Here is a 23,450-nt window from a genome sequence, read left to right on the forward strand (position 1 = left end):
TCCGGCCGGCAGAGCGCGGCAGCGGGCAGGAAGGGGCAGGGGCCGCTTCCCCCCTGCCTCGGCCCGGGGCGCCGAATGGCCGCCTAGCGCAGGGCCTGCACCGCCTCCTGCTCTTCTTCCTCCTCCTCCTCTTCATCCTCCTCCTCCTCGTCCTCGTCCTCGTCAGCCGCCGCCATGGGCCGCGAGTCCAGGTGAGGGCAGCGGGGAAACAAAGGGGCCGGGGCCGGGCAGGGCCGAGCGGGGCCCCCTGAGGGCAGGGGCTGCGGGAGAAAAGCCCCGAGCCCCCCGTTTGCTCTAACGCAGAGTAACGGTGGTGTGGTGTCCCGGCGGGCTGTATTTTGCCTCATAGGTTTTATTTTTGCCGAGTTTGTGTAAAAACGCGTGCCTTTTGTTCCCCCTCAGCGGGTGGCCGCGCGGCGCGGGGTCGGGCCTCTGCTGCCGGGGTCGGGGCAGTTCGCCCCCCTCCGGCTCGAAACCAGCTCCTTAATTCGCTTCTGCTGTCGTGGCATGTGTTAGTGCCCTCTGCTTTAACCGAACCAGCGGATTTTAATGCTAAAACGGCGTTAGGAACCGTAACAGCGCGTGTTTTGTGCTCCTGTGTGCAGCCGTCCCTGCGCCGTAACAGCTTCCCGGATTCATACCCCGAGAGGGGCAACATAAGTTCGGGTTTTAAAAAGCGGCTTGGGCTTAAATTGGTGACTCAGTGAAGAGCTGGGAACCCTCACTGATATCCCTAAATTGGTTTCAAGCCACCTAGCCCAGCCGTTAGGGACTTGGGCTGCAAAATCCCCTGGGGGCTGAGCTCCAGCTGCTGGCGCCTGAGCTGGCAGGACCCCGCTCCTCACAGCACGGCTTCTCTCCCCAAAACGCGTCCAGTTTTAATCGGGCTCCGTGGTCATAACAAACGGAACTGTTTACAGACAGCATGTAAACACGTCGGTCAAAGCAGGCCACAAGTCTCTGAGGAATGAGAGCCTTGTACATGTGGCTCCTGCTGGCCCTGCTCTCATGTCTCATCCCCAGGAGCACCAACCCCTTCTGCAAGTTTATGTCTTTTTTGGGGTTGTGACCTGGATCATGGAACCAACAAGTAATGTAAAAAGTGGTCTTAAACTTGTATTAATTTTCTAATCTAATTTATGCCTTCCAAAAGTTGCTTTCTCTGCCTCTTCTTGCTTCCCAAGCCCAGCTACTAGGTTTGTAGGGAGCTTGTAGGGTCTGTGGTCCCTGGGCTGCAGGAGGATGAACAAAGGAATGATTCTGGCACTGTGACTGACAGTCAGGAATTGGAAAAGACGATATGGTCATAGCGGAGGTCCCTCTGCAACTTGTACACTCAGGTGAAAAGTCTCTGGGAAAATTCCTACCCCTACCCTCTCCCACAGTTTGGCTGGGGTAAGGGAGCATTAGTGAGGGGAGAAAGTCTCCCATCTCCATCACACACCTCTGAGGCCTTGCTAGCTGCTTAAATGTTTTGTGATGTTTGATGGCAGTAGGGAATTTCTTTTGATGTCAGCATTGACCACTGCTGTATCATATATGCTTGTGGTTTTATGTTTCTTTAATTGCTGTTTGACAGATCTTCCACTGAACAGAGGCACAATTTACATAGTGTTCCTGAATGAAAATTATAGAAAAAGCAACAAAAATTGTTAAGTGTTCAGCAGATTTTGTGAGATAGTTTCAAAAAGACTTGGTCTTTCCCTAAATGTAATAGCAATCTGTGGATTTCCTAAAACAGGAATTGTTCTTGATGTTCTAGTGTTCTCTTGAGGTACTTCTTTTTGCACGGCAACAATAAAACAAAAATATGACCATTTAATTCTTCTGGTTTCAGCATCGTAAGGAGTATATGTATATTAATCAGTTTTGCAAGATTATAAACGTTTAGGAGTTTAGTGAGTCCAACAAATTGTAGTAAATAATTCTTTTTGTCCTGTCCATCCAAATCTGACAAACATGTCCTTTCACTGAAAGTTATTCTCGAGCTCGTTTTCATCTTTTTTTTCTTTTTTTCATAAATTTGCAATGCAGGCATTATCGGAAGCGCTCCGCGTCACGGGGACGCTCTGGCAGCCGGTCTCGAAGTCGTTCTCCCTCTGACAAAAGGGGAAAACGTGGTGAAGACAGACGCTCTAGGAGCAGAGATCGGGAGCGCAGACGTGAGAGGTCACGCAGCAGGGACAAGAGAAGATCTCGATCGCGTGACAGGAAGCGTCAAAGGTAGGAGTTACAAATTCCAGTCACAGCACATAAAAAATTCTGTCATCTGAACACTGACGTTCTTCCTCAATCAAATCAAATCAAAGTTATTTACTTTGTTGTAGTCCATGATAGATTTTACTGTGCTTAATGTTTTTGCTTGTTAGATGATGTCTTGGTGCTAGACTTTGTTAGCTCTTTGTGGTCTTGATGATTGTTGGATTCCTTTTACAAGGGTTCATCAATAGCAGGCTAAAATTGTGTTATGATCACATGCTAAATAAATACAATTTTGTTCTGGGGCAGACGTTCGAGAAGTAGAGAGAGGGAACGAAGTCGGGAGAGAAGAAGATCCCGCAGCCGAGAGCGAAGGCGCTCTAGAAGCAGAAGTAGAGGTAGACGGTCTCGATCCCCCAGCCCAAGCAAGAACAGGAAAACAGAAAACAGGTATTTGTGTTCTTGAATTACAGTCCATATCACAGTGACAAAGTACTGCAAAACTATTGGTATAATGGAAGGAATCCTCAGGCAAAACTACCAAAAGCTTTGCTTTGTAGAACAAGGAGAATATTCGATGAATGTACAGTTATGATCTTTTCCTATCACTTAATGTGCTTTGATGCATCAAATATTTTTAGATTTCTTACTTCAAGGTGTGCAAATACTAATGTGTGTATGTATTTATTATTTCTAATACACTTTGTTGTGAGAACGGTTCTATAAAAGAAGAAGATCCAAGCGTTAATTTAAGACTGAAGTTGTGGCACGTGGGTGGGGAGTAGAAGGCAGTTGTTAACTTCAAAGTTAAAACTGAATCTCATTCTGAAATTTTGTAGTGCTGCATTGTTTTCCCAGGTTCTAGTATCAATAAGGAACAGTTTGTGTCTCAGCATGTATGAGCAAATTAGTGAAATACAGGTGCTGTCTATGAGAGACATTAAATTGAAGCCTGTCTTTAGACGTGTAAATTGTTGGAGAACAGTAAGTTTTAGTTACCAGATGTGCTTGAGTGCAGAGTTCTCAGAGATAAGCTCTATCATTTTCTCTCAGATAAAAGCAGGGCTTTTAAAAATACTGGATAGGGTAGCAGCAGGGGATCTATAAACGACATTGTGGTGACATTTGTAGCAGGAACTTCTAAGCTCTTTTTAGTGCCACTGATGGTATCTGAGCTCAGTGTTTCATCTCTCTTTACATAAAAGGTGTTTTTAAGAATATAAGCCAGTGAAGTTTGGAATCTGCCTTTTTAAATGATATTTGTGTGGAAAAGTAAAGCGTATAGTGTTACACTTCAGAGAAGGTCGAGAAGTCTGCTTTGGCAAAGCCACCGACTGTTTCTTACCTGCTGTTGAATTCTGTGGGTGTGCTTAGTGATAAGGATTGGACAGGTACTAGTCTTAGGGGTTTACAGTCAGATAAACTGTCTAGTAAATAGACTTAGCCAAGAATTGAAACTTCTACTCTTCTAGATATTGACTTCAGAAATGTGTAAAAATTTAACTACAGGTCATGTTCTTTTAAATGTGCTTGAGTGGATTTTCAGACATAATTACAACAGGTATACTGTAAAATGAGTGGAAGGTCCAGAAGTTGTAACAGCAGTCCATATAAAGACTGAGTAGGTTGACAACAGTCCAGAAATTGTGAGAAGCTAGAATGACAGTCTCTTGGAATGAGCATATGGTTTGCATTAGAATTGTCCAGTGGACTGTGAAGAAAGTTTAATGAGATTTAATAGGCTAAAGTGAATTTTACATTTACTGTTATGGGTTAGCAGGAGTTTGGTTCACATACAACTATTTCTTTTTAATAGGAGGTACATTAGGAGAGTAAAGTCTGTGATAAATGGGTTTTGTGTGAAATGCAAATCTGCACATTAGTTTGAGTTCTGTAGGTACCTTTTCCCAGGGAGAGGTGTTCTTTTGACTTTCAGCCAGTACAGAACAGGGGAATGTTCAAATTTCCATGGCAAGGAGCTGGATTACTTTACCTTTCTCTAGAAATAGAACAAACAGGAATTTTTTAGCATCTCATATGAACTGCTGTCTTCAAGGAGTGTTTATGCTGCGGAACCTCTAGAGTATCAGCAGTAAGTGTTCTGGAAATGAAGTCTGTAACTTCGTCCTGTAAAGAAATGAGAACAGAACCAAAGCATGTGAATCAGTGGATTGCAATACATTGTGCATTTCTGGCAGTTATAGAACCTGCTTCCATGAAACAGGAAGGCTCTGAGAAACAAAGAGTGCTTTGTAAGATGTTTGAAAATGTAACTGTGTTCACAGTTTTGTCTCTGTCTGGCACATCTATTCTCCCCCGAGAAAAGCTGGAATATTCTAAGAAATCCTTGTTCTTACCTTTCAGATCAAGATCTAAAGAAAAGACAGAAGGTGTGGAAGTTTCCAAAGAAAAGAAGAAAGAGAAAGAAGACAAAGAAGAAGAGAAGGATAAAGATGCTACTGCATCTACTGTGGCCACTGAGGTAGAAGCTTTTTTCCAAATTCTATATTTTAAGTTTATAAACCAAGAATTAAGCTAGCCATAGATTAACTGCTACATTAACATAGATTAATTACTGCATTAACAAAAGAAAAAGTATTCCTAGAGTTGGACACAATTCACGCTGAATGAAAGAGTACCCTCTTCAGTAACACAGACTTCAGTCACAGGGTATGCTTCTAGTTCTTGCCATTAGAAACATTCTTCTCAGTGCAAGGTTCCACATTGCTCAGACCACAAGCCACAGTTGTGTGTGAAGGATCTTTCCTTTTTAATCTATTAGATGTCAGTAGGGAAGCTGAAAAATCTTTTGGCATCTGGAACCAGGCAGGAATCAAAGAACAAAGGGGGAAGGAAGCATGCTTTGTCTTATTCCATATCGTGAAAAGATGTGCCTAGATGAAGAATTCCCCAAACAGCTGTTTTCGCTAACTCTTCCAAAACAGCTTGTCATTAGTAACGCTGCTTTGTTAATAGTGACTGCACTGTCAGCAAGGGCTCCCCATGCATAAATCAATAATGTGTTTTTTTTGTCATAGGAGGACTTTTGGAAGTAGAGGACAACATGATAATTCTTTAGTCTTGTGTGCGTAAATGGCTAAAATGAATTGAAACTCATTGGAATATAATATCTTGGTCTAGAAAAAAAGAAGAAAGCTTAATTCATTAGGGAATATTGTTTAATTCATTCTTACTTTTAACATTGTATACCAGCTGCTACTGTGGGGAAAAAAAAAAAAAGTTAAATGAATTTCTTACTCGAAAGTGTTAGAGTTGTTAGTAGTTTTTATTTACTCATGTTGTGATAGGTCTGTGTATGTCCAGTGATCTACTGCATGCTCAGTTAAATGTGTTTGAAGAGAGAGTTTGTCTAAAAAAGCATAGACTAATGCCAGTGGCCATTAATTTTCACAATTTGGTGTGTTGTTTTTCTTAGAATTTTGATCAGAACAAACTGGAAGAAGAAATGAGAAAACGAAAAGAAAGAGTGGAGAAATGGAGGGAAGAACAACGCAAAAAGGCTATGGAAAACATTGGAGAACTGAAAAAAGAAATTGAAGAGATGAAACAGGGAAAGAAATGGAGTTTGGAAGATGATGATGGTATTTAATTTTTATATATAACATTTAAAACACTTTTGTTCCTAATAATAGCTTATTATGTTATCTTTAAAGCATTTAATGACTTTTCATAATGTGAAATACAGAATAGCACAGCCTAAATCTTGTCATCGCTTCAAATAGTTTAAGATACAATTGAGATAACAAACTGGAGAGATTTTAAGGAGGAAAAATGATACAGTAATAAAAGTGGACTGTAGTTACTTGGACAGAGTAATAATGGAACACATGTGAACACTTCTCCTCTCTTATTCCCATCTTTCTGATATTAGATGATGAAGAGGAAACCGCAGAAGGAGAAAAAGAAGGCAATGAGGTTGAAGATGAAGAGTTAGATCCTTTGGATGCTTATATGGAAGAAGTAAAAGAAGAAGTCAAGAAATTCAATATGAGAAGTGTGAAAGGTGGAGGTGGAAGTGAAAAGGTAAAATCAAATAGTAAGATTTTTTAACTTTGTCTTTTAAAATTAGTTTTGTGTTTTCATATGAAAATGGTTTTGAAAAAAAGGTGAATGCAAAAAAGCAAGAAATAGGATGTATTTAGTGACTGCCTTAATGTGAATTTCATGGTATTCTTAATAAGTAGGATCATTATCCTGATCAAATTTTACTGGAGGATGTAAAAAAAAAAAAAAAAAAAAAAAAAAAACACACAAAAAAAACACAACAGCATAATGCATTCAGAAGTACATTGCATTATGTAATGCATTCAATAATTTCTCTCACCTGTTTTTGCAGAAAACTGGACCAACTGTTACCAAAGTAGTAACCGTGGTGACAACCAAAAAGGCAGCTGTAGAGACAGAAAAGAAAAAAGGGGAGCTCATGGAGAATGACCAAGATGCAATGGAGGTAATGGAAGTGTCTTGTATTTCTATTGTGAAAGAAATTATAAACATACCTTTTATAAGAGGCATGAGAATGAGGATAGTCCTGGGATTTTTCCATCTGCTACAAGCTAGGAATTTGCTTATTTAATTTGCAGAACCATGGTTACACAGTGGCTGTAAATAGCAAATGTGCCTGTAGTAGGAAGAGTTGTTACAAGTGCATAAATGTCAGCTGCCCTCTCTGGATGTGGGTTCAGCGAACTGGTAGCTGTCCCTCTAGAGTATACAGTGTGCAATTATTTGCATTTTTCACAGCAGCAGATCAGCATGAATATTGAATTTTACGGAACAGTGCTCTGGGATTTTCACAGAGCCATCTTGCTCAGTGATTGTACCTGAACTTACTCAGAATTACTCTTTCATACCCAAACTGTATTCGTAAAATGCTTTCAGGAGATCAGGAATGTTGAGTCCTTAATGGGGTTATGTATGGTGAGGCCTGAAGGGCTTAGGTTTTCAGTGTCTGGTCTGAGGGAATAAGGCATAATTATTGCTTCTGAGTAAAGTTTCTATATAAATTAAAAAGCATCTCAGAAGACTTAATAATACTATTTAATATGTTATGTATTAATAATAAGACATAATAGCTTACACGGTAATTATAATTTATACAGTATTCCTCAGAAGAGGAGGAAGTTGATCTTCAGACTGCCCTAACTGGCTATCAGACCAAGCAGAGAAAGCTTCTAGAACCAGTGGATCATGGAAAGATAGAATATGAGCCCTTCAGGAAAAACTTCTATGTTGAAGTACCTGAACTTGCTAAAATGACTCAAGAAGGTAAGAACACCTTAGGTACTGTTAAAGAAAAGAATGTTTGCAGATTTTGAAGTGCAAGAAAAAAGCACATTCTGTTTGAATGTAGAGTTGTTTTGAAGAAAGCAAAAAAAAAATACTGTACACTGAAGACTTTTGGACCAGATGATCGTAGAGGTCTTTTCCAACCTAAATGATTCTATGATTCTAATTATTTTATGATTTTGGAATAATTTGGAAGAGAATTTGGAGGTGAGGGGGAAGTACTTTTAAGCAACTTGGTATGGAAAAAAAAATCAGATCACTATTACTGATAACCTCATATAATCATATATGAGACTTTGAAGAATGTACCTGAGTTCTCTCCACCTACGTTCTATATTTATGTGTAGCAAGCTAAAAACCTTTTTTCTGGTGCAGATAAAAGAAGTATTTAATGTTCAGGAACAGATCAAGAATATATAGATCAAGGTAGTAGAGAAATGTCAAGAAATGAAATTTCATTGTAGTGCAAACTCTGTTTCAGAGGTGAATGTGTACCGACTGGAGATGGAGGGAATAACAGTCAAGGGAAAAGGCTGCCCCAAACCAATAAAAACCTGGGTACAGTGTGGTATTTCCATGAAAATTCTCACTGCTCTCAAAAAGTAAGCAAGAAAATTTCAAATCATGTCATACTTGATTTTGTTCAGTGTTTTGTCATACGTTTGGGAGAAAACCCTTTTTAATTGCATAAAGCAGCATGTCGATGTCTGTAGATGCTATGTATATGATCATCAGAATAGTTCATAATGGTTTAATACTGAGAAACATTCCTTTTGTAATTCCTATGTAATGTTAGTGCTCCTCAGCTTTAAGGTGTTTTTTGAGTGACACCGATACATACATATAAATATGAATAAGAAAATTTCTAGCATGACTGTGTTTCATGCCTGTCAAATCCTATGTTGTCCTTATAATATTTTTTTTCTTTTTCTCCTTTCTTTAAGGCACGGCTATGAAAAGCCCACGCCCATTCAGAGCCAGGCTATCCCAGCGATTATGAATGGTCGCGACTTGATTGGCATTGCCAAAACAGGAAGTGGAAAAACAATTGCATTTCTGCTGCCCATGTTCAGGCATATTATGGATCAGAGAGCTTTAGAAGAAGGAGAAGGTCCCATAGGTACAGAGCTTTTATTTTCAAAATGGGTATTTAAATAAATAAGCTCAAGCATACACTTGAGAGGGGTCTTCTGTTCTCCTGCTTATAGGGAGGAATACTAACTGACTGTCATCTGTCAGTGAGCAGCATTAGTTAATGAATTTATTCTTGTTTGTGGTCACCATGCTATTTTAATGTTATTTCAAGAGTACTTGCGTATCCATATATCTGGAAGGGAGACCTTTATTCCTTTGATTTTAAAACTTTGATACCTTTTATACCCATCCTCGTACTTTCCTAGCTCTCTTTCTTGAAATTTCTTTTTTTTTTTTTAAAGAAAAAAAAAGTAAATTGTGTAGTAAGTTGCACATACTTCTCAGAGGTGCTTATACTTCATTACTGAAGATTAACTTTTACTGTATAAATAACATCACCTCTTATATTACAACGTATGATGAAAATGCTTTGTATTTCAGCTGTCATCATGACACCTACTCGTGAGTTGGCTTTGCAGATTACCAAGGAGTGTAAGAAGTTCTCAAAGACCCTTGGACTTCGAGTTGTCTGTGTTTATGGAGGAACAGGAATCAGTGAACAGGTATTCAAATGACATACCTTGACAAATAACTCTTGGATATTATTCGTTAAACAATTAAACTGTTTGTGATAACTAACAGTTAGTTATAACTAATCGATAATTAGTTCGAAATTGATTCAGAAGCTCTATTTCTACTACAGTTCTCCTCAAGAGTTATCTCAAACAAGAACCAGAAACTGTTAAATTTGCTTTGTTAGCAAATTTGTTATCAAATATTACATGTTAGCACCATTTGGAGATTAATTTCCAGGGTATTTTTCCACCCCACATTTATGGAAGCTACAGGATTTGTACTTACATGACTACATGTGTTGGAACATGGTGTATTTACATTTGTGAATACATCATTTGTCCCGATGTAACGTGACATTCCATACAGGCCCTTAACTGTACAGAAGCCATGCCTTCACTGTAACTACTTCAAGTGGTAGTAACTTAGTTTTTCAGAGGTTACTCTTTTAGAAAGTATAATGTTCCAAAGATTTAAATTGCTGAGTAAAATCTTTTAAATATGGCTGTTTTACTAATATGAATTGCTTATGAAAGTAACTGCAAATGTGTGTAACTTTCATTTTTGTAAAGTTACGGTATTTTGTGTTTTGTTTTTTTTTTTTTTTACTAATAGTTTGTTAAATTAATTCTACTGTGTTTTAAAACCAGATAGCTGAACTCAAAAGAGGTGCTGAAATTATTGTTTGCACACCTGGACGTATGATTGACATGTTAGCAGCTAACAATGGTGAGTAGAAAACCTTTAACTATGGAGATTTTTTTTATTTGTTGTGTAATTCTAACAAATTCAGAAGATCATGTATTTTGATAAATGGTCTTATGGAATTTTCTTATATCTCTTCAGGCTGCACTATCTAGCTTCTGAGAATATATAACATTAGTAACAGGTTTAATCATATATTGGTTTGACTTTTTGGGGGAGGACAGGAAACATTGCATTCTTGAAGAGTTTCTGAGAATGTTTATGAGAGTTAAACATAAAATGTAGTCTCAAATTTTCTAATTTGCAAGTCGTTTAGAGAAAGGTTATGTAACAGTTGCTTACTGTGTCTGCCTGTTGATCCATCACAATTCTTAGTGTAGCTCAGCAGTTACTTGCTTTTACTTGAAGAGTGACTGCCTTTATCTGTTGATTTAAAATGGAAAAAAAAAAAAAGCACCTGACAAAAAGCCCTCCCTAAATAACTGTAAAACTGACCTTACATCAAATACTCAGGTTGATTTAAACTGAGACACTGCAGCTTTAAGAGGTTTTGTCCTAGTGTAACCATTGCATGCTTGCTAGATAAAGTTTTATTATTAAATTATTCCACATCAAAACCTCTACTAAACTGTTGACATTATTTAACTTCTGTGGAAAAAGTACCTTCAAGAGATATAGAACTGGGCTTCCAAGACTTAAATCGTCAAAGGTAGGTACATTAATGCTGTTCCCAAGTAAATTTACCAAGTTATTATTTGGGGATGAAAGTGTTAAGGTGTTAAATAGATATGTAGATTTTAAGAAATATTTATTTTGTTACTTAAGTGTGAATTCCATACCTTTTATTAAAAAAAAGAGGCAGCGCTAAATCACCCCCCAGAATAATTTGAAGATTCAGCTACAATTTGCTGGAGCTGAAAGGACCAAATTCTGCTGTAGTTGACAGGCACAAGTCTGAGTCTTGGTTGTCGAAAATGTGAAAATTATGCTCCATTACGAGAGCACTCGACAGTGTCAGTATACAGTTGTTTGGAACTGAGTATGTTCATGTATTTGTATCTTTTAAGTATATGATTCTTAAATCCTTGAGTTAAATCCTTCTGATGAAAGGGAACTTGTTAGCTGTTTTGTTTGGGAAGGGTGTTAATTATCCTGTCCGTCATCCTTTGGAAGTATTCACAGATATACTACAACAATTTTGTTTCCAGCTGTCCCAGAGTTTGGGGTGGTTCTTGTTTTCCAATTTAATAGTGATACTGGGTAGGTTTTAGTCATTCTATATTCATTTTGAAAAGACTGCTTACTCTGTTTTATGCATATTATTAGCAGTTAACTAGAATTAGTGTGATTACCCTCAAATAGATACTTCTAGCTCCAAGGAAGCATTACAGATTATATGTGTAAAAGGAATTTTTCTGAGGCTGCAACAGTTAGCACTGGACTTTGCCTTCCACACATGCGCTGTAATCTCTAATATGTTTTTTTCTAGGTGGCGCTGTCAGATAATGGCTGATGTGGCTCCTTGCTTCATCTCAGTCTTAGTTTTATGATGTGTTTTGGCGAGGGCTGTTTTCTGAATTTTACAGGTTCTTCTGGCCCTATGATGGTATGCAAGAGAAGAGTTTGACAAAATAAAGGGCCTAGTGCATACTTACACTTTTCCCAGAATGTTTATTGAGATTAAAATGAGAACATTAAAATTCACTTTTAGTGAATTTTTTTAAAGTAATTAATGTGTTTGATAGAAGATAGTGAGAATATATAACTTTTAAAATATATATATATTCCTGAGGGAAACTAGATTTCCTTTTGATTTTGTTTCCCATGTGTTTTTTCCTCTCCTTTCACAGGTCGGGTGACAAATCTCCGCAGAGTCACGTACGTTGTCCTTGATGAAGCAGACAGAATGTTTGACATGGGTTTTGAGCCTCAGGTAACTTAACGACATGCCTGATACTGCCACAGTGTGTTATTTCTCACTTAAAGGATTTTGCAAGAATCTGTGCTATGTTATTATTAGACTGCCAGTAACCATTCAATGACATGTGCTGTATGTGGATGACAGTTTAAACTGACTCTTTAAATTTTGTTATCCTCACATGTTGTGGTTTTGATAAATCCGTTATTAGAGAAAAAATATGTTATAATATACTTTTTTTTTTTTTTACATGCTTGTTTTGGATATCTGTGGCCCTTTGTAATTCCTTGATGTAGGTGTCATAGTAGTAGTTGTAGCCTACTAATAAACTTTGTCATGCCTCCTGGCAACATCCTGCAGGAGACAGGAATGAAATGTTTAAAATATCAGTGACAGAAACAATACTTTCTTGCAGCTTTGGACATCCAGGGTTCTTTCAGTTACCTTCAGGCCATATTGTCCTCCAAAATTAGGAAAAATCCTTTATTTTGTCTCCTGAGCTATAGGATTTCTGCTGCAAATCTTTGGATTTTTGTTGGGCTGCTGTGGGGTTGCATATTACCACTCAATTTCCTGTTGACTTCAGCAAGGTTTCCCTGTCTTGCAATGCTATCACCTAAGTCCCAAGAGGAAATCTGTAAACAAATGTTCTGTATTCTGTATGATACAGATACCACCCAACTTGAAGGAAGACAGCTCGGTATGTGTATGAAGTTCAGTTACAGCACTTGGGTATTAACAGGAAATGTTCTTTTAAACCAGGTTATGCGCATTGTAGACAACGTCAGGCCTGACCGTCAGACTGTCATGTTCTCTGCTACTTTTCCCAGAGCCATGGAGGCATTAGCTCGGAGAATCCTAAGTAAACCTATAGAAGTGCAGGTTGGAGGCAGAAGCGTTGTCTGTTCTGATGTGGAGCAGCATGTTGTAAGTATCACACATACGCCTTGCTTATCTTCCTTTGCTTACAAAACATTTCCAGCAGTACCGAATGTAAAGGGAGCTTTTATTTTTAGATCTTCAGTGAGTTTATTAAACATTAACTCAGAAAGAAAACATAGCTTAATGTGAAAATGCAGTGTGATCACTTTTTTTTCTTTACTTGATTTTGTAGCTGAGCAGCAGTTTTACCACTAGCTACAGAAGCAGCATGAAAAAGCCATCTCCTATTCCCAATTTTTATTTTTTATTCTATGTACCCTGAGTGTGTTTAATTTTTTTGTTTGTTTGTTTGTTTTTTCAGATTGTCATAGAAGAGGAGAACAAGTTTTTAAAGTTATTAGAGTTACTGGGACACTATCAGGAGAAAGGATCTGTTATCATATTTGTAGACAAACAAGAACATGCTGATGGGTTGTTAAAAGATTTAATGAGAGCTTCTTATCCCTGCTTGTCTCTTCATGGAGGTAATCTGCGATCCTAAGGCCTTAAATTAAGAACTCCAAACTCGAAAATTGGTATTCTGTAGTTTTTCTCTAGGAATTTCTATAGGAATGTTTTGCTTGGTTCCTGTATTCCAGATTAGAATATTTCTTCATAAGCAGCTTTTGCTTTGTAATTGGGAAAGATATTTGCTGCTTAATTTGAAATAGACATCATAGTTTTCTGTAATTACTGTTCCATGTGAGGTGTCACAGATGCCCAATCTTGTCTCTGTGCAATGGGGTTGTGAACTGAATGGTAACACCTCTTAGGGAATATTCCTAGCTACGTAATACTGTAGAGCAGTGAATACCAGTTTTGGAAAGTATTATGTTAGCTTTTTTTTGATGTTCCACAATAATAGCAGCTATTGTTTCACGTTTCTGCCATCAAGAAATAATATAATGGAAGTAGTTTCTTACTAAGAAGAGGATATCTCTTTAGAATATTGTCCATCACAGAGTATTTTAAATTTTTATATAATAGAGAGTTCTTGAAAATACAGTCACCGGTAAGTACAAAACCGCTGTTTGTGTAGTGCAGTGGTGGAAGAGGGAAAAATATCCTCATTCTTCTGAGATTTCCATTGTCTTCAGAGAACAGACAAAGCCTCTAGATGAGGACTGAATTGAACATAAGTCAAATAGAAAATCTTATTAAAGAAACTTGAAAATCTTAGTATGGTAAAACATCTTTTTGTAGTGGAAAAGCTAAAGGTTTCATTACTGTGCATAGCAGACTGAGAGGTTTATTATTCTGGATAATTTATGATGCCTGGGAGTAAGTGTATTGAAATGTTCTTGGCATGGGCTCTGGGTTGTTTGAAGTTGGAGGGTGTTTTGACCTGTGTACAAAATCTTTTGACTCAAAGTCAGAAGGTAATTAATAAAAATTAATAAAGAGCAGAGCTCTATAAGCAACTGTTTTGTCTGGTTTCTTGTAGGTATTGATCAGTACGACAGGGACAGCATAATTAATGATTTCAAGAATGGAACTTGCAAACTTCTAGTGGCCACATCTGTAGCAGCGAGGGGCTTGGACGTAAAACAGTTGATGCTGGTGGTCAATTATAGTTGTCCCAACCATTATGAAGATTATGTGCACCGAGCAGGCCGAACTGGACGAGCTGGCAATAAAGTAAGTATAATCAGTTGCCTGTTTTGGGTATTACTGAAAAATTTACCTTATTTATTGCTCGATAAAGGCGTTCCAAGGGGTAGCTACAGAGGGAGCATTTTATGTTGTTGGTGGGAAAAGGATTTTCTTCTAGAGTGCCTCTAAAGGTTTTTGAGAGATGATGTGTAAAATATGTTCTGAATTTTGGCACTGTGGAAGTTGGAACTTGAATTTTTGTCTGATAAATGGATGTTCTTTTACATTTCATTTGTGGCTGAAAGTTTGGTGTTTCTCACTGTTGGAAATAAGCCCTACTAAGTTTATAAAATTCTACTTTCCAAACTTCCAACCATGACAAGATTGAAAGGAAAAGCTTCAGTTACTGCCATCTGTGGCTCATTACATCCGTATCAGCTTCCTGGGAAATCACATTATTCATTCTACATTCCCATTAGAAATAAATAAATAAAAATTAAAAAAAAAAAACATACATGAGTATCCCAGTTACTTTTATTGACCTGAACAGCAGAACCTGTGCAGAAGTGTTACAGTAAACTTAAGGTTTCTTTAAAGGTTTGTCTTTACCATCTTTTAAATTAATTTTGACTAGGGATTTGCATATACGTTCATTACTGAGGATCAGGCACGATATGCTGGTGATATCATTAAGGCTTTGGAATTGTCTGGGAATCCAATTCCTACTGATTTGGAGAAGCTCTGGGCTGACTTCAAAGACCAGCAGAAGGCTGTAAGTAATCCTTTCTTCTGTAGTTGGCTTTGCTCTGGATTTAGTGCATACGCACGTGGGTCCAGTTGTACACTGTGTACGTACATGAGTCATCTCCCGGAGTTCATTGGGAACAGATATATGCCTTGGTGAGCATAGAAGTGTTCTCAAGATTAGGATCTTGACTGTCATTTACAAGACTGTTCTTGAGAATTTAAATATTGTCATCTGGTATGGAAACGCCTACTGTTCAAGGGGTGCTTTGGCTTTTATCAAAATACACATACCAGATACTGAAGCTTTCATAGAATGTGTATTGCTATTTCTAGAGCCCTTGCAACTGGACGTTGTTGTTTATGCTGAAAAGTGTAACTTCAGATTTTTTCCAATATAAGAACAGATCTTTTTTTTTACTGCATTTGAAAAACATTTAAAATGTATACTTAGACAAAATCCCCGTAGTGTACTGTTTCTATCTGATGACTCAACACAGCATTTCTTATTGCACTTCATTGTAAAATACAGTACTTAAAATTGGAAGAGCTTTCTAGACACCCTAGGGTTTGCTTTGTTAAATAAATTACTTAAATTATTTGTATATTTCCATAGTTATTTCATGACTGTTGGAAGTAGATTTTAAAAGTTTTGTTTATATGTAAAAATGCACTGTTTTTGTTTTTAGGAGGGAAAGCTGATTAAAAAAAGCAGTGGATTCTCTGGCAAAGGTTTTAAATTTGATGAAACAGAACAGGCTTTGGCTAATGAAAGAAAGAAGCTACAGAAAGCAGCTCTTGGCTTGCAAGACTCAGATGATGAAGATACAGCTGTTGATGTAAGTACCTGAAGTTTGTATTAAGGATTTCCAATATATTCATGTGTTGTTTTTATTTTCTGGTAGATTATGTAATATGTTGCAGAATGCATGGTTTTTTGTTACTCCATGTCCTGCGCTGCTGATTTAACAAGTTAAAATTCCATGAGTAGATCCATAGGTATTCTTTCGTAGAAAAGATTCATTGCAAGTTCTTGAAAGTCTGTTTCTGACTGGTATTTTATACTTAAAATAGTGTGTGTGTGTATATATATAGTTGTATACATGTTACAGAAAGTTCTTTTCCTTGTAATATTAATCTTGCATGGATTAAATGGAGTAATTGCCCTCAATTATAAACTTTTTCTACTTGTAGCATTTTAAAGAAATTCATAGTAGCCTTTTACTATTTCTAAATCTGTTCTAGGTCTCTGTCTTAATATTTGTTACACTCCTTTTCATGAACTTGAAAGTAAATACTGTGGTCAGACCTTTTCCTGATCATCTGTTCTGATTGTCGATTTGTAGTTCTGGGCATGCTTCTATCATTTATACAAGATTTATTTCTTCAAAAGGATGTAAACTAGTTGCACCTTATTGCTCACCATCTTTAAGATGATAAGATAATTTAATGATAAATGTAGTGATCTAATAGTTGTTATTTTCTTTAGATTGATGAACAAATTGAAAGCATGTTCAATTCAAAGAAAAGAGTAAAAGACATGGGCACGCCAGGATCATCGAATGCTCCTACACCATCAGCTGGTAATGCAGAGAAATTGGAAATTGCTAAAAGATTGGCTTTGAGAATCAACGCCCAGAAGAATCTCGGAGCAGAGGCACAAGTATTTGTCCCCTTCCACTTTAAGGTAACATCTTTACAGAACAACTTTTATTTGTTTATTTAAATGTTGTTTAGATTGTGTTCAGTTTGTTTTGTGGATGTAGCTTTATGTAGCGTTTCTTCACTTTTAATATAATACTGTGTTAATTAGCACATTTGTACTGGGCTAATTCCATAACAAGTTGTAGGATTTGTAATTGAGCTAATTTAATATAGAATTCGAAATGCTTAGTTTGCCCTGGCAAAAAGTTAATTGTGTAATTTTATCAGTAATTAATTAGGTTTTGTCAGCTTTAGCAAAGTTGCAGAATATCTTTCTCTGCTGAACCATGTAATACATGGTTTGGACTTAGGTTAATGTGGTGTGGAATGTCCAAAGGTATTTTGAACTGAGGGTTCAAAAGACCGGTCAGATCTTCTGCGTGCAGATGTGAGGGTTAGATTTTGAGAAAAGGAAAAGAAAAAACGGGGAATTTTGAATATGTGTTTATTATGTGGATGTTTTTAATAACTAAAAAGTTTTAATGAAACCAGTGTTGGCTTATATAAGACTTCTTTTGGCTCTCTTTTTTTTCCATCATGGACCTGCTTTTTTTGTTTGTTTTGGTTTTGATTGGTTGGTTGTTTTTTACAGGATGTGATGCAGCAGGCAACAAATGCTATCCTGAGAGGAGGCACAATTCAAGCTCCTACTGTATCTGCCAAGACCATTGCAGAGCAACTGGCTGAAAAAATAAATGCTAAGCTGAATTATGTACCTATAGAGAAGCAGGAGGAAGAGAAACAGGATGGAGGACAAAATGAATCTTTCAAGAGATATGAAGAAGAATTAGAGATCAATGACTTTCCACAGGCAAGTAACTATTTTGCTATAATCAAATGTGAACGACTGTTGTTTAACAAATACAAGTTAGACTGTGGTGTTATTCCAATAAAATGTTTTGTTTCTATTTCTTATTGGATCTAGACAAACGTACTGCATCTGTGGTTACTTCTCGGTTATAGATAAACAATGCTTTGGACATGTTCCATTCCTTACCATACAAAAATCTTTTGACCCTCTGCCACTGACTTGTCCCATATCCAGATCTTTGCTATCTAGAATTCTATTTATTTGAAAGGCCATTCTGCTGTGACTCCAGTACTGCTCCTTGCTTTTTGGTTAACCGAACATTTTTGCCATTTGGAATATTGCTGCTCTAGTCTGCCTCATCTGTTACTCTGAGGATTTCTGCTCCCCAGTGCCAAGCACAAATTGCTTGTATTTACCTCTGAGGTTTAAAAAAAAACAAAACAAAAAAAAAACACTTTGCCTTTTTAATCAAGCTGTTGTGTTACCAATTTGTTAACCTTTCTTCTCAAAAATGCTCTTAATTCTTATTCTAAGCTGCTCATTCATAGAACATGTTCTAGATTTGATAATATGTGCTGAGGATATTTTACTTCCTAACCCTTCCAAGGTAGGCTTGCTAGGTACAGAACATTGCCTACCCATCACAGCTAGACAGGGGTTTTGGTTTCTGCGTATTTCTTTCTGCAAATAAACAAATCCTAGATCTTCAGATTTTTTTTGTAGAGCTACACCTGGAAAAACACCTCTTTCCAGGTCCTCTTTTTCTTCTGTAATGTTTTGTAACACCTCCTCTGAAACAGTCATGTAAAAAGGGCAGTTCATCGGGGTGAATCATCGCTGCCGATTACGTCCCTGGAAAATCTTTATAAGCCTTTTGGGAGAGGGACTCATCTTACAGCATATGCATATACATGCAGGTCTGAGACGACAGAGATAAATAATGTAAGATAAAATAATCTCCTAAAGGTACCTAAAGCAAGAATGATAGCTGATTTCATAAGCTGTTTCTTATAGCAGTGCTACGCCACCATTCAGTACCATTACATGTGCACAGTGTAGCCTTGCTGATTATGGGTGCAGTCATTTCTTGCAGTGAGGTTAATGCTGATGTGATTCTTCCTGTCGAGAGAATATGTAACCGGCAAAGTTTTGATCCAGGGACGTACAACTTGACTTTTTAGGTCATAGTTCAAAGCTGGCTTCTGGGAAAGTGGTTGTTTAAGGTCGGATACATGTATGCTCAGCCTACCAGAACTGAGGAACAGTCCAGATGGAGGTTGTTCCTCTTGCCAGAAGTAGCTTTGCCTTCGCATGAACACGGTTGGAGCTTCTCCAGTCTTGTCCTAAGGTCTTCACCTTTGAATGCCAGAGCTCACCAGGAGTTACATATGAAAAACAAAACATCTTGGTCTATCTCTTACAGCAATCTTATTACTTATTTTCTAATAATTTCATAGTCTAAATGAATCGGATGCATTTATCACATGGAAGGATTTTTGAGGATATTTTAGAGAAGATTCATGACAGTTTTACAAGGTCCTGAAAAACAAGTGACAGTGTTTATTCTCTAGTTACAGAGATTTTAAGGTTCACTTAATTTTTGTCTTCAACCAATGAACTGTGTAGAAGTAAATAGCATTATTAAATGGAAGTACCCAGTATATGTTTGCCCTTGAAGTCTATTCATGTGCAAAAAGTGCTGAATAAAATATTTGAGTGCTGTTTCAGGAAATCACGAGAAAAAATTACAGTTTTTAAACTTCCAGTGTAGTGAAATGGAAGGTCTTTAGGGTTCTTGTTTCGGTGGTACTGTGCATCCATTCTCTTTTTCTCCTTCAGTAACTTTATTTTGCTGACATAAGAGGCAGGTTTTGTTAAATATCCTTGAATAAAAATGTAGGTTGAAATTTTAGCCAGTTATTTTTAAAGTAGAATGCCCTGATCAATTTTCACAGTGCAATGTTCTTGTTTGTCTAAAATGTCAACTAACCTTTGGATTGCTGCTTTGTGTGCTGCCTTTCTCCTTCTTGATTCTCCTGTATCCTTTACCTTGCAGACTGCCAGATGGAAAGTTACCTCCAAAGAAGCACTACAGAGAATCAGTGAATATTCTGAAGCTGCTATTACAATCAGAGGAACTTATTTCCCTCCAGGCAAAGAACCCAAGGAAGGAGAGCGAAAGATTTATTTAGCTATAGAAAGTAAGTGTTCTTTCTTTAAATATTTCAGTTAAAGATGCTACTCTGGTTTTGTAATCAGATGTGGAATCTCTAAAGTCATAGTGTTTGGATATTGAGTTACAGACCCACTGTAGTTACTTTGCAAATAAATATAATTACTAAGGAAATGCTCATTTGTCTCCATTCACTTTGGCAAATGATCCATGGGGAGCACAGACATGCTGCTCCCGAGAACACTGACCTGCCCCAGAACAACAATAAACAGTTACGGAATCATTTTGGAGGAGAAAAAGAAAAGGAAAAAAGCAATCAGCATAAGCACAAAGATGTTGTCTGTGCTCGTGTGAAATAAGGAAGAAAATGGGATTTTATGGGTTATGGCTGTTAAAGGTATAAGAAGTTACATCAACAACAAGTTAGCTTTGCTTGACTTTGTGATGATTGAACAGATTCTTTCTTAAAAAACAAAAACAAAAAAAAAACACTTAGGTATTTCTGAACATTGTAATTTACAAACATCTGTTTTAAGTATTTTCCTTAAAACAAACTGCTGTTACCTGTGGCAGTCTATGCAATACTAGGGTGTTCTTCAGTAAATGCTTGTGGACATTTGGCTTGTTCTACAGTGTTTGTGAAAATAGTCAGCATTGTTTATTCCATAGGTTTCACAGATAGAAAATCTAAGATTTTTTGTTCTTTTTCCTTCAGGTGCCAATGAACTGGCTGTACAGAAAGCAAAGGCAGAAATCACACGACTTATAAAAGAGGAGCTTATTAGATTGGTAAGTGAAATACTCAGGATGCAGAGTGAAGGTGCCTTAACTTGTGCTTTATGAAATTAATTTCAACAAATGCTGGCATTCAGACATACGTTTTTATTAATACCAGGGACTTGAACCTGTAGATCTAAAAAAACTGTTTCCTTGAACAGCCCAGAAAATATATTGCTTTGTTCAATCAACTAGGCATACGGCTATTATCCAGCCAGCAGATGGAGATAACACATTAACAGAGATTTTTGACTGAATACCCCTTAAATAAATAGTCAGCTCCTAATTAATTTCCTAATTTCAGTGCAGTCACGCAGTGGGGGGGGGAGAATCCTTCAGAGAATTTTAATACTTCATATGTCTTGAGAGATTTGTTTTGCCATAGCCCTACAGTATACCCAGCTAAAAATCAGCTGCGTTCAACTTTGTTTACATAAAAGAAACTGCCTTGAGAAACAGTTTTTCTGAGTTCTCTGGTTGAAGACACCTTGGCTTCCTCTTGAAATAACCTTCAGTAATACTACATTAGATGCAGAACAGTGTCTTTTTGGCTTTTTCCTCTTAAGATGCCTTTTTTCTCAAATTTGTTGGCCTCTGCCTAATGATGTCTTCTAAAGAAGGAGATTACATTTAAATAAGCAGTTCCTTAGCAATGGGAATTTATTATTAGTGGGGTTTTCTTGCAATTCATGCATCCGTTTTAACTGTGATTTATCCTCTCCTTTATTTGCAGCAAAATTCATACCAACCAACCAACAAAGGAAGATACAAAGTGCTATGAGTATTTGGAGTTATCTGCTGGTGGCTGGTGTGTGAAACTTGTGGCTTCTGTTGTTTTTGCTGTTTACACTGCTTATTGTAAATTAAGATTTTTTTTATTTTGTCTTGCGGACATTTTTTAACAGAAAATTGTTACTTGCTGAGACATCTTAATTCTCTCCACTAAGGTTATCAGTCTTAAAGCAGACCAGTTTGGGCAGAGCATGATTTAATTTAAAAGTGCAGTATATACTTTACACCATGAAGAATATAAAATAAAACAGATTTTAATTTTCCTGACAGACTATACTGTTAAGTAAATTAAACAATATTGGGATTTGTGTTGGAAATTGCTAGAATGTACCTGCTTCATATTGTGGGGATGATTTGTACCATATCAGTTTATACTGGAATAATGGTAAAGCACCAAAATAAAGGCAGGATTTTCTCCTGATCCTTAGCATCTCTCTGGCTGGTTCCACACACATTCATTCCCTGTACAAATGTACCTCTAAGGTCAGAGAGTCTTGCAGTGATCAGAGTAGAGAATTTTATCCAGAAATACTTGAGGTCTGGTTTTAAGATCTACTCATCCCTTTCAGCTCCCGTTTTGTCTTTCTCATCCAGGTAATAGAATAACTCTTTGCTTTTGTTTTCTTTTTTCCTTTTTTTTTTTTTTTTGTAAAGTGAAATGTTTTTTAGTATGAAAATAATTTCCACATCTTTTCTAAACATCAGAATTTTAGGATTTGAATTTTTTCTTCATTCTCTGACATAAGAATGAAAGCCTGTTTAGTTCAAAAAGAAATAGAAAAAAAAAAAATGAAAACCTCTTTTGTAATGAATATAGGACTTTGTCACTTTTTATAGTGTTCTTATATATACATTTAACGTGATTGTCCCCAGGGTTGTTGTCTTTATTACTGTTAGGACATGGCTTTAAGTAAAAATTGATAACTATTTCTGAGTCAATTCCACAGATACTGACTATCACTGCAGTCAATAAGCTACCACGTTACTGGGACAGGCAAGACCTTTCTTTTTGAGGTCTCATCCCCATAACCATTAGTAGTCATGATGGAGACTTCCTTGCTCTTTTAACTTTCATGTGTCTACTTACCTGGAGCATAAGCAGTAGCAATTTGAATCGTCTTATTCTGGCAGCTGCAAGACTTTCGAGATGATGACTTTCAAAAGGACTTTTGTAGAAAGCTTTTCTTACCTGACACATTGAGAAGAAATGTGTCATTTTAAAATAGCCATGTATATACTGCTTTACCCCTGGTGAAGACAAATCAGCCAACCTGCATCATAACTGTGTAAATTTAGAACTTCTGTTTCCAAACTTCATGTAATTTAAATGGCCATTTCTGTTTGCATACAACTGTCGGTTATTCTAGCGTGAGTGTATCTTACTTTCAGTACAGGAAAGTAATGATTGTACCAAATTAGCAGTACGCATTGAGGATAAAAACACCCCTAATGTAGTACTTGACAATGTTAATACAAATAAGTCCTTAAGTTCGACAAAGAGAAGCACACACAATAATGTATTTCAAAATTTCAAACAGGAATCTCTAAGGTAAAAATCTGTGGTTCCCTTTAAATCCATCAGTTTTCCTTCTGTTAAAAAGTGGGTTTTGATATGTTTCATACAACTAGTTTGGTGAATTGTCTTTTTGACAGCATCCCCCCAGAAGAGCGACAGATATTGATGTATGTAGTGAAGAGCACTTTCAAGTTTGGACAGTCTGACATTTCTTTTAAAATCTTGTTTCAAAATGTTCATATATATATATTGGTATCTCCTAAAAAAAAAACAAAAGGCATGATGGAGACATTCTTATGATTTCCAGCTTTGCACTGTTGGATTTCAGAGATGAAACAATGTGTAATCTTTATCTTCCTGGGGTTTTTAAATGCAATGTCAATATTCCTATGTTTTTTAAATTCCAGCAAAAATAAAAATAATTTCAATGTATATTTTTCAGAAACTGTCTTTATGAATAACTTTTGGTTTATGCTCTTATCTTGCTTCTGCATTTTTCTATGAGCTAGCCTTACACTTTTTGGAGTAGAAAGAATGTATAGTAACTATCACTTGTCATTTTCTGCTAGAAATACAAGAA

General features: G+C 36.9%; 1 protein-coding gene across 1 annotated transcript; it reads left to right on the forward strand.

Moving 5' to 3' along the window:
- Positions 1-29: 29 nt before the first annotated feature.
- Positions 30-23,302, forward strand: DDX46 (DEAD-box helicase 46). Its single transcript, XM_027468160.3, has 23 exons — positions 30-191; positions 2,035-2,223; positions 2,509-2,649; positions 4,564-4,681; positions 5,636-5,801; positions 6,092-6,243; positions 6,557-6,670; positions 7,323-7,488; positions 7,991-8,111; positions 8,454-8,629; positions 9,085-9,206; positions 9,867-9,945; positions 11,772-11,854; positions 12,602-12,766; positions 13,083-13,245; positions 14,205-14,398; positions 14,988-15,125; positions 15,787-15,936; positions 16,587-16,784; positions 17,394-17,612; positions 19,669-19,813; positions 20,501-20,574; positions 21,296-23,302. The coding sequence occupies exons 1-23, from the start codon at positions 175-177 to the stop codon at positions 21,341-21,343; spliced, it is 3,138 nt and encodes a 1,045-aa protein (XP_027323961.1). The 5' UTR covers positions 30-174; the 3' UTR covers positions 21,344-23,302.
- The last annotated feature ends 148 nt before the right edge of the window (positions 23,303-23,450 follow it).

This window comes from Anas platyrhynchos, chromosome 14 (genome assembly GCF_047663525.1).
Source record: "Anas platyrhynchos isolate ZD024472 breed Pekin duck chromosome 14, IASCAAS_PekinDuck_T2T, whole genome shotgun sequence".
In the NCBI taxonomy this organism is placed as follows: domain Eukaryota; kingdom Metazoa; phylum Chordata; class Aves; order Anseriformes; family Anatidae; genus Anas; species Anas platyrhynchos.